A 12,485-nucleotide genomic window follows, 5' to 3' on the forward strand; every position below is an offset into this window, starting at 1 on the left:
AATTTACTATTTTTTGCACATTGCTCCGCAGTCCTTGTTCTATGTTCTAGCCCTGATGCAATAACCTTTCAGTGGTATGAACTGGAGTAAAATCCGCCCATTCCGTATCCCACATACAGCAAAAACGGTAAAGAAGGTTGCCCGATTTTTGCACCAGCCCCAAGTTTTGTACAATGCCCCCTGGTTACATAGTTTGTTTGCATCTCAAATCCCCTAATCTCTTTCATTAACTTATCTGCATTCATCACACAGCACAGCGCTGGCCTTGGCATCAGGGGCGCAACCTTAAGCAGACAGTCAAGAGGCTCCGGACGTTTGTAGTGGCACATGTGCTTTTTTCTGGACTTTTTTAGGTCTCACCTGAGCCAGCGCATGTGCTGGACTGGCGAGACATTTAGTGAGTGGGCTTTAAAAAGCAGGACCACAGCTTTTTGGGTGGCATAGAGCGTGCGGTTATGCACACAATCACGAGCAGAGGCGCCATCTGGCTTTCCTCTCTCGTCATGGTGCGCGCACATTGCATAGCTCGTGGCACCCTTACAGCGTGCGATAACTTTCACGGCCGCTCACTTTCATGTTCTTCCCGCAGCCGCGTCACTTTCATTTTCTTCCCTACCTATTGCACTTGTTTTATTCTTGTATTCTCTGGCTGTTCCCACAATGGGGCCTCTTAATTTCTCCCTGATCCGCCTACTCCATCTCATCATTCTTTTTCATGCTCTCCCATTGCTTCTTCCGGTATCGCTGGTCCCTCTTTCTCTTGCTCTCTCTGTCTCTCTCTCGTCGCCTCCTCTCTGTCCCCCCCTCTCTCGCTCTCTCTCTCTCTCACCCTAGCACTGACTTCTCATATCGTGCACAATGCTGGAGTCAGGTGACAGATTGTCTGTATTGGTGGACCACAGATTCTTATGTTTCCTTTGTACACGTGGTCTGACGTCACATGGTGTGACAAGCTTCACAAGCTCGGTCAGCATCCAGCTGTTCCATTCTGCTCGGGCAAAGATGGAATGCAAACTTTATGTCTTCGGCAGCTTTTTTCAGCCTTTGTCGTACCTCTGCGTCGGGGAACGTCAGGTAGAGGAGTCCAAGCAGGGGGAATGTTTTTAGCATTATGCCCTCACTGACTCAGAAAGAACTGTCTCTTGGCTTCCCCTGTAGAAGCCGCTACTAGAGATGTGACATTATTATGGGCAGTATCGGACCAGTTTCCTTCACAGTGAGCTCTGTTGCACAGTCCAATCTGCGCTGTTGCCTCACACGGCCCCAAAAGAGATCTTCAGGAGGGATTCCCTGGAGCAGGGCATACGTCCACCGCGTGATGCGCCCGCTGTCCTTTTAACTGGGTGCTTTGGACTGGTGTCGTCGGGTGTCACCACCGTGTCTTCAGTAACTCAAAGAAGCGAACCATCCGCATTGCTGTGGAAGGAATTCCTCCTCAAACCTCTAGATGGCGATCTTCTCATGAGCCGGTATGCAGTGCTTTTCTTGGAGGTTTCCTCCATTGCCTTAAGAACTTGTCCTGTTGTGATGCGTGCAGTGAAAGCTCAGAACGGATGGGACCCGAGCTGTCCAATGTGATGTCCTGCCGTGTGGTTAGCTGAGGAGTTTTCCTTGATGTTGGTAACGATCCTCCCCAATCACCTCACTGCAAACAGCTCTGTGATGTGAGTTTTCGTGGCGAGTTAACCCTTCTCTCTAGTATCAGGTTCAGGTGACCATTTACCAGTGGCTCTAGGCCGTCGATATCCTCATTTAAGACTGGGGAATGTGCCATCTACACCAGGACGAGGCAGCAGTTGCATCACCGCACACCCACAGGCTGGGACCAGGGCACAAGTCCTAAACAAGCATTGGCAGAGCCAATAGGTCTTGCCTGTGGGACATTATAAGTGTTTAGCCATGCAACAGTTGATGTTGCACCAAGGATATTGTGCTGCATAATTAAATACTTATAAGGTCCCAAAGGCGAGCCCTATTGGCTATGCTAATGTTTTTTTTTTGCATTCCCCGCCTGCCTTTTCTGTACTTATCCCCAGCTTCCGCTGTGTCGCCTTCTACATATGTTTGATGACAGCAGCGAGCGAGTCATGCAAATTCGGTAGCAGGGCATAGGTTTCAGCAGGCATATTCAGGGTTAACACCGAATAAGCAAAATACAGGCCACTTACAAATCTCTTGTGGAAACCATCACGTTTGAAGCTGAACTGGAGTTCACTAGTTGGGAGAAGTCCATCCCTTCATACCTTGTAACTTGCTCCTGCAGGGAGGAAGCAGTTCTGTGACCTAAATGCAGGAAGATGCCTGTGGTATGGCCAACACTCCTGGATCTGAGCAGGGATGAGTGCAAGAGGATTCCGCGCAAATAACCCTTATAGAAGGTTAACCTCTCACCAAGAAACTTGCAACAAAAACGGTAAAACATAAACGTGCATTGCAGAAATCTGAGTGTGGTATCCTATACTAGTTGGCTAACTCAACCTTTCAGTATTTCTTTTGAAAATGCTCTCATCCTGGGCTTTCCAAGCATGCACATCCTGCATTGCCGTTATCCTACTGGCAGACAGATCTTATCAGTCATGTGTTCTTTACCAGTCTTGTAAATCAGTATCAACGTCCTACTTTTCAGTTTGAAGAGGAATCCCAGACATACTTCACTCTTACACTCCCCTAAAAAATCACAGCTATTAACTAGCTATTTAACAAGACACTTTTAAAAATGTAGCTCATCTCTGCAAGGTATCCACTTACTAACAGGCTAACAAACTGGAAGACATTGTATAAGTTAATTCTTTTTTAATAGGGTTGTTCATTTCTACATAATGTTTACTTGGTTATATATAAGGTAACAAAAATGCTTATAACTCTTTATTATAACTTTTCAACATGCTGCACAGCAGCCACACTGCTCTACAACATAGCTTAAACACATTGTCAAATCCAATAGCTCTCGCTAAACTCTTATAAGGTCCCAAAGGCGAGACCTATTGGCTATGCCAATGCTTGTTTTATTTAGTCACGAATTGGCATCGGCAGGCACTAATGTTTTGTTTTTACTCGACACTACTTTGTGAACCACAGTCCTCTTCCTGTCACTGTCGATAATAAAACGGAAGCATGCAAAACCGTCAGCGCTGCTGGGAATGGAAAAATCATTTTCGGGCGGTCGTACAGGAAACCGTCGCGGAGGGATAGCTGACGCACCACTTACCTCGGAACAGAAGCGGACAAACTTAGTGACGGGTCTGGGTCCAGCGCCATGGGGTCCCAGGTGTCCGGCGAGTGTCCCAGGCAGGTGCTGCTTCTCGTTGAGGTGTCTTTGCAATGCCGCTCGCTCCCTCCTCCTGAGCGCACCTCTTGCTCTGTCTTAACCAGCCTCTCCTCTCTCACGCTAACAGGCCCCGCCCCGCTGGCTGCTGCGCGCAGAGTTTCCGCCTCTCTTTCTCCACCTCTTCCCAATCTAGCCTTGTTCGCCTCCTCGACTTGTCCCTCACGTGTCTCACTCTCTCCGTTTTTTCTTCATTTTCTTTCTATTCTGTTACCCTCTGTCCTTGTATTCTTTTGTATCTCTTTAACCCCTGGTTTCCTGCCCCAGCCTATTTCCTTTCTCCTACACGCCTTCTGTTTTTTACCCCTGCATATTTCTCACAAGTGTCATTCTCTGTTTCTATCTCCATATCTCCCTCCCTTCACACTTTGTCCTCTCATCTTTATATTAATCACCCTCCTTTCTCTCACTCTCATTTTTTCTTTCCTTCGGTTTACTCTTCTGTCCCTCTTTTCTTTCAATCCTTCACTTGACTTTAAAATGTTATCTGGGTTTTCCCTATCTATCCCCTCACCCTTTCTCATTTCTCCAACCCATCTCTCTAGTCCTATTTCCTTCGCCTTTCACCCCTCCCCAGCCAACCTGCCTGCATGTCTTCCCTCCACCGTTTGCATCTTTCGTACTCGCTTTCTGTGTCGTTCATTGTGTTCAGTCTCTCATTTTAACGCTTGTAATAACATACTCTGTGCTAACTTTGTACTAGCCAATTTAGCCCGGGATGCTATACATATGAGTTTTTGTTTAGTAATTTCGAATGCTGAGTAAAATTTGTTTTCAGTCTCTAATTTTAAGACACAAAAAAAAGGGCACTGGGGGGCCAGGGGAGGTGAGGAAGGATTCTTTCCGTGAAGCATCTTAAAAGAGGTCACACATCTAATTAGAACCAAGCGAAAGCAACAAGAATCTGAATTGCTGGGTTGAAAGTGCATTGAAAATCAAAGTGTGGGATTTGGTCATCTTTTATTTTAGATTGTTGAATTTCATATATTTCTAATGTAAGGCGCACATAATCTAAAACTGATTCCCCATGGCTACAGGTATAGTAATTTATTCATCCTACGATGCTATCCTACCGCCAACATTGTCTGTGTTGGTCCAGTCCCTCCCAATATAAGCACAGCACCATCTCAACATCAACACAGCACCACCTCCTCATCAGTGCACCAACAAATCATCATTAGTGCAACGCCATGTCTGCAGCATCACCTCTGCACCAGTGCATCAACTTTGCACTAAAGAAGCCCCAACTCAGCATCACTGAGCACCAATCAACACTACCTGAGCACCAGAACAACACCACCACATTATCACTTGGCATCATCTCCGCACCTCAAAACAGGGAAACACTTCTAGAAGAAAATACGGCAAGACCTACCGAGACTCCACCTCTGACGTGCGTGACCACATACAACACAGCTTCCAATGCTGTCAGCAAATCTATCAAGAAACATTGGAAAATTCTGGAGAGTAACAACCACATTTGGGAGAAGCCTTTGTTCTCCTATAAAAGAGCAAGGAGCATTAAGGACACACTCGTGCACACACGCCCCAGAAAGTCAGACAAGAATACCGACAGGACGATCCAAAGTGTATGGAGCCTACCCCCAGTAACGGGACATTTCCTCTGTGGGTCATGTAGTGTCTGTCATTTAACCTCCATTACGAAACAACTATCTCTGGAACCCGAAAAACAATGGGTGCAAAGGTCCCACACGAACTGTAACTCCGTCAATGTGATATACCTGATCACATGTCCTTGTGGTCTCAGGTACGTGGGAATGACAGCACGAAAAATAAAACAAACGGATTTGTGAACATCGGAGCAATATTCGCTGTCGCACGGAGCACCACAAAACGTACAGAACATTTCTTACTGTTCAACCACACTACGAACGATCTGAGTTGAACGATTATCGAACAGCCTTATGTACGTTCAAATAACCACCAGACGCTTTTTGAAAAAGAACAGCGGTGAATTTATCGTTTGTCCACACACCGCACAGGACTGAATGATAATATCCCCTGGGGTACAGTTCTTAAAGGCTAATGACCATTGACCATTTCCTTTCTGAACAGTGCCATCCAGGTCGACAGTACATCTTCTATACTATAGATACAGATCCTTTGGAATTTATTGCATTAACATCCCTACACCAAAAGATGTATCGATTGAATTCTAATCCAAACCCCAATTTGTAATCCAGCCCTTTTTCAAAGTTGGCAGTACCTTTGTCAAATTGTTCCCGTCATACGACTAACAACGAAAAGAACATTGACAATAGAACTGTGCCCACCAATAATACGTCTTCTTGACGCTTTGTATAGCCCCTGATGAAACTGAGTTCTTCTTAAATAACACTCGATCACAGTACACAGAATCATCCAAAAATATGCTTACTGTGACTGCTCTCATTGAACAAACTTTGGGTTTTGCAATTTTTGTTCCCGAGTTTGACTAATAAAGTTCAGTCCAATCTCTTCTTCCGCGCAGTCTAGTTGTTACCAGATCGTTACCCGGACGTAGCGCGTCACACGTGCTCCGCCGGTGTCACGTGAGCGCAAAGCATTTCTATTCGTGAATGCCACTACACGGCAACATCCGGGCCGAGGAGGATAGCGCTAGGTGCCTTGCGGGAGTATGTGAACATAGAAGTAAGCTTACTGGGGGTCCAACAGGTTCCTTTGTACTCATGCTCCATTTCTCGACTTTTCATTCTGGCTCCTTTTATCTTAGATCCTGTCAGCATACCTATCCCCCCTCCCGGACCCATGACGCCAAACGAGTCCTAATCCTATGTAAGCTGCCATGTTTTCCATGCTAGTAGCATCCGTTTATGAATGCATACATATACTTGTGCGCTTTTACCCACCCATTCAGCGCTTTTCTAACGCTTGTACATACTTTTGAGGAGCATGAGCCACTGAGCATCAATAGGAATGATTCTATTACACATTTTTACGCGTTAATTATGCACGCAATTGCCTTCGTCAAGAGGGCTGAATATACTACAGTGATTTCTTCTGTAGTTTTGACCCCTCCGTTAAAAAGGAATGACGTTTATTTATGGAGTGGCTGTATTGAACGAACACAGATGCTAGAGATAAGGTTAATAATGTTGTCACAATGTGTAAACACTTTCCTTACTCGGGAAACAACCTTTACAACGCAACTATTACATCGCACTACACTTACAACGCAGGCATTACAACGCAACATCCTTTACAACGCATGACACTACAACGCATACCATTACAACGCATACCATTACAATGCAGACACTACATCGCATGTCACTACAACGCAGGTATTACAACGCATACCATTACAACGCATACCATTACAATGCATACCATTGGAGTTAGAATAGTAATTTTTAACCCCTACACTATCCAACACTTACCCTACTGTTGCACCCCCTGGAGTTAGAATAGTAATTTTTACCCCTATACTATCCAACACTTACCCTACTGTTGCACCCCCTGGAGTTAGAATAGTAATTTTTACCCCTATACTATCCAACACTTACCCTACTGTTGCACCCCCTGGAGTTAGAATAGTAATTTTTACCCCTATACTATCCAACACTTACCCTACTGTTGCACCCCCTGGAGTTAGAATAGTAATTTTCACCCCTATACTATCCAACACTTACCCTACTATTGCACCCGCTGGAGTAAGAATAGTAATTTTTACCCCTATACTATCCAATACTTACCTTAAATGCAATTTAACATTATGCGTTGTAATGGTATGCGTTGTAAAGGTAGTATGCGATGCAATGGAATGCGTTGTAAAGGTAGTTTATAAAAATGCGTTGTAGTGTCATGCGATGTAATGGAATGCGTTGTAGTGGATGTTGCGTTGTAAAAATTGCGTTGTAAGTGCATGCGTTGTAAAAGTATGCGTTGTAACGTCATGCATCCCCTTACTCAGCACGGGTTTGCTATTACGCACCAACACTTTTTTGACAGCACTGAAAGAATTGACCACTGAATGTATTGTGCATATTCTATGTGTGTCATGTTTATTTATCTTACAGAGTCTAGTGGCCTAGGAAATCCCAGGATCCCACTCATGTAGAACCGTGAGTTTTACCATTCACACAGTTCCATAGGTTAGGGTGCTCCTTAGTGAGCGCATACCGCCATGGAACTTTCTCGGTCCTGATGAATGCTTAGCGAACATGCATAGATAATCTGAAACATGTTGACCATTTGTTTTCACTCATTTTACCAAATCGGATGGTCCTGGTCAACCTAACCAGCCAGTTAACGTCTGTCACACTCCTTTTAACGGTCGCCGGTTTTGCCACGATTAAAATTTACTTTTGGTAGAAACCTGCCACCTTTTAAAATTCACACTACTCACAACACTCACATCCTTGCACCCCCCAAAAAAAACAAAACCTGCTCCGCTGTAACTCAGGCGTCGTAGCACACCAGGGAGGTATTCGGCCTCTCTGGTGGGAACCCAATGATGAAGCATGTCACCAACCAGGTTAGTGAGTAAGGGTTCTTTTAAAGAAATAAGTCTTTCCTTGTGCAGTCTTACCTTTTAGATTAAACAGTTACTCTTTTGTTGTTTTTGAGTATATACCCTAGGGGGAACAAGAGTGACTCTCCCTCTCTCTCCTGTTGTTTTTCATATCATCTCCGCACCAACACACCACCACTCAACACTACCTCAGTATCATTCAGCATCACCTCTGCACCAGCACACCACTACTTCAGCATCACTCCGCACCACCTCAGCCTGCCCTCGGAATCTGGCATCTGTTGATTTTCCCCTAGTGTCCATCTGCTGCTCGTGTTGTGATTTAGGTACTATTTCCCAACCTCCACCCTCCCAATGTTTATACTCCCCCCCCCTCGTCCCCCACATAACAAAATTTAGTTATAACAAGCATTAGAAAAGGCAGGAAGACATTGCCAGCATTGGAAAGAATAACAAGAAAAAAAATGACATTTTTAATGTTCATTATTTTTTTAATAGGGTCATTTAGTTGTACATAATGTCTTCTGTGTTATATCTACTGTAACAAAAATACTTATAGCACTTTTTAACATGCTGCACAGCAGCCACACTGCTCTACAACAAACCTTAAAAACATTGCCAAAGCCAATAGCTCTGGCTAAACACTTATGAGGACCTAAACGCGAGACCTATTGGCTATGCCAATGCTTGTTAGAACTGGCCGTGCTGAGCACCAGCAGAACCCGGCACACTTAAAGCCCTGCATCTGGGGCTGAAAATAGGCTGTATGAACTCCAGCACTCACCAATCGATCCGCAAGTACATTCCACTGACTCGTAGCGGGAATACAAATATTTACAAATGCAATATAACTCCGTCATTTGTACTTCATTAGCACAGTGATGCATTACAATAAATAAATATGCAAGCATGCTACATTTAAAAACAAATATAGGCTATCTTAATAAAGGGGGGCGTTACAACAAACAAATGATTGACGGAATGCTGACAATGCAGACATTCTCCCCCAGTCAAGAGATCTGGGTTAAATCCATCGTTCTTTTGCCCACTACGCCACCCCAGTTTAGACATGGCCATATGCAAATCAGTCTTGACCCTGTGCCTCATGGGAACAGTCCAGCCCGAACTGCCAAGCCATGTCTTCCCTGGACCGGAATCAAGCATCCTAGGACCGGTTTCTGGCTATCAGCCGTCATCAGCCAGAATAGCTTGACTCCAGTGGCGTAGTGAGCACGGGTCCCACGTCTGGGAATACCCATCCCACTTAGGGCGAAAAGCGTTACAACAAACAAATGATGGACGGAATGCTGACAATGCAGACATTCTCCCCCAGTCAAGAGATCTGGGTTAAATCCATTTTTCTTTTGCCCACTACGCCACCCCAGTTTAGACATGGCCATATGCAAATCAGTCTTGACCTTGTGCCTCATGGGAACAGTCCAGCCCGAACTGCCAAGCCATGTCTTCCCTGGACCGGAATCAAGCATCCTATGACCGGTTTCTGGCTATCAGCCGTCATCAGCCAGGATAGCTTGACTCCAGTGGCGTAGTGAGCACGGGTCCCACGTCTGGGAATACCCATCCCACTTAGGGCGAAAAGCGTTACAACAAACAAATGATGGACGGAATGCTGACAATGCAGACATTCTCCCCCAGTCAAGAGATCTGGGTTAAATCCATCGTTCTTTTGCCCACTACGCCACCCCAGTTTAGACATGGCCATATGCAAATCAGTCTTGACCCTGTGCCTCATGGGAACAGTCCAGCCCGAACTGCCAAGCCATGTCTTCCCTGGACCGGAATCAAGCATCCTAGGACCGGTTTCTGGCTATCAGCCGTCATCAGCCAGGATAGCTTGACTCCAGTGGCGTAGTGAGCACGGGTCCCACGTCTGGGAATACCCATCCCACTTAGGGCGAAAAGCGTTACAACAAACAAATGATGGACGGAATGCTGACAATGCAGACATTCTCCCCCAGTCAAGAGATCTGGGTTAAATCCATCGTTCTTTTGCCCACTACGCCACCCCAGTTTAGACATGGCCATATGCAAATCAGTCTTGACCCTGTGCCTCATGGGAACAGTCCAGCCCGAACTGCCAAGCCATGTCTTCCCTGGACCGGAATCAAGCATCCTAGGACCGGTTTCTGGCTATCAGCCGTCATCAGCCAGGATAGCTTGACTCCAGTGGCGTAGTGAGCACGGGTCCCACGTCTGGGAATACCCATCCCACTTAGGGCGAAAAGCGTTACAACAAACAAATGATGGACGGAATGCTGACAATGCAGACATTCTCCCCCAGTCAAGAGATCTGGGTTAAATCCATCGTTCTATTGCCCACTACGCCACCCCAGTTTAGACATGGCCATATGCAAATCAGTCTTGACCCTGTGCCTCATGGGATAGTCCAGCCCGAACTGCCAAGCCATGTCTTTCCTGGACCAGAATCAAGCATCCTAGGACCGGTTTCTGGCTATCAGCCGTCATCAGCCAGGATAGCTTGACTCCAGTGGCGTAGTGAGGACGGGTCCCACGTCTGGGAATACCCATCCCACTTAGGGCGAAAAGCGTTACAACAAACAAATGATGGACGGAATGCTGACAATGCAGACATTCTCCCCCAGTCAAGAGATCTGGGTTAAATCCATCGTTCTTTTGCCCACTACGCCACCCCAGTTTAGACATGGCCATATGCAAATCAGTCTTGACCTTGTGCCTCATGGGAACAGTCCAGCCCGAACTGCCAAGCCATGTCTTCCCTGGACCGGAATCAAGCATCCTATGACCGGTTTCTGGCTATCAGCCGTCATCAGCCAGGATAGCTTGACTCCAGTGGCGTAGTGAGCACGGGTCCCACGTCTGGGAATACCCATCCCACTTAGGGCGAAAAGCGTTACAACAAACAAATGATGGACGGAATGCTGACAATGCAGACATTCTCCCCCAGTCAAGAGATCTGGGTTAAATCCATCGTTCTTTTGCCCACTACGCCACCCCAGTTTAGACATGGCCATATGCAAATCAGTCTTGACCCTGTGCCTCATGGGAACAGTCCAGCCCGAACTGCCAAGCCATGTCTTCCCTGGACCGGAATCAAGCATCCTAGGACCGGTTTCTGGCTATCAGCCGTCATCAGCCAGGATAGCTTGACTCCAGTGGCGTAGTGAGCACGGGTCCCACGTCTGGGAATACCCATCCCACTTAGGGCGAAAAGCGTTACAACAAACAAATGATGGACGGAATGCTGACAATGCAGACATTCTCCCCCAGTCAAGAGATCTGGGTTAAATCCATCGTTCTATTGCCCACTACGCCACCCCAGTTTAGACATGGCCATATGCAAATCAGTCTTGACCCTGTGCCTCATGGGATAGTCCAGCCCGAACTGCCAAGCCATGTCTTTCCTGGACCAGAATCAAGCATCCTAGGACCGGTTTCTGGCTATCAGCCGTCATCAGCCAGGATAGCTTGACTCCAGTGGCGTAGTGAGGACGGGTCCCACGTCTGGGAATACCCATCCCACTTAGGGCGAAAAGCGTTACAACAAACAAATGATGGACGGAATGCTGACAATGCAGACATTCTCCCCCAGTCAAGAGATCTGGGTTAAATCCATCGTTCTTTTGCCCACTACGCCACCCCAGTTTAGACATGGCCATATGCAAATCAGTCTTGACCCTGTGCCTCATGGGATAGTCCAGCCCGAACTGCCAAGCCATGTCTTCCCTGGACCGGAATCAAGCATCCTAGGACCGGTTTCTGGCTATCAGCCGTCATCAGCCAGGATAGCTTGACTCCAGTGGCGTAGTGAGCACGGGTCCCACGTCTGGGAATACCCATCCCACTTAGGGCGAAAAGCGTTACAACAAACAAATGATGGACGGAATGCTGACAATGCAGACATTCTCCCCCAGTCAAGAGATCTGGGTTAAATCCATCGTTCTTTTGCCCACTACGCCACCCCAGTTTAGACATGGCCATATGCAAATCAGTCTTGACCCTGTGCCTCATGGGAACAGTCCAGCCCGAACTGCCAAGCCATGTCTTCCCTGGACCGGAATCAAGCATCCTAGGACCGGTTTCTGGCTATCAGCCGTCATCAGCCAGGATAGCTTGACTCCAGTGGCGTAGTGAGCATGGGTCCCACGTCTGGGAATACCCATCCCACTTAGGGCAAAAAGCGTTACAACAAACAAATGATGGACGGAATGCTGACAATGCAGACATTCTCCCCCAGTCAAGAGATCTGGGTTAAATCCATCGTTCTTTTGCCCACTACGCCACCCCAGTTTAGTCATGGCCATATGCAAATCAGTCTTGACCCTGTGCCTCATGGGAACAGTCCAGCCCGAACTGCCAAGCCATGTCTTCCCTGGACCGGAATCAAGCATCCTAGGACCGGTTTCTGGCTATCAGCCGTCATCAGCCAGGATAGCTTGACTCCAGTGGCGTAGTGAGCACGGGTCCCACGTCTGGGAATACCCATCCCACTTAGGGCGAAAAGCGTTACAACAAACAAATGATGGACGGAATGCTGACAATGCAGACATTCTCCCCCGGTCAAGAGATCTGGGTTAAATCCATCGTTCTTTTGCCCACTACGCCACCCCAGTTTGGACATGGCCATATGCAAATCAGTCTTGACCCTGTGCCTCATGGGAACAG

General features: G+C 46.8%; 1 protein-coding gene across 2 annotated transcripts in view; it reads left to right on the plus strand.

The window, feature by feature from the left end:
* Positions 1 to 3,148: 3,148 nt before the first annotated feature.
* Positions 3,149 to 12,485, plus strand: part of LOC146822961 (serpin B6-like) — a 354,778-nt gene continuing 345,441 nt past the window's right edge. Inside the window, exon 1 of one of the 2 annotated variants that reach the window (XM_085607130.1) lies at positions 3,149 to 3,288. In XM_085607130.1, coding sequence (XP_085463256.1) covers positions 3,257 to 3,288 — 32 coding nt within the window. In that variant the 5' untranslated portion in view covers positions 3,149 to 3,256. Of the gene's footprint in view, positions 3,293 to 12,485 lie in introns of both variants that reach the window. The other variant, XM_085607131.1, reaches the window with a different exon arrangement.

Source organism: Triturus cristatus, chromosome 5_2, assembly GCF_964204655.1.
Source record: "Triturus cristatus chromosome 5_2, aTriCri1.1, whole genome shotgun sequence".
Taxonomy (NCBI): Eukaryota; Metazoa; Chordata; class Amphibia; order Caudata; family Salamandridae; genus Triturus; species Triturus cristatus.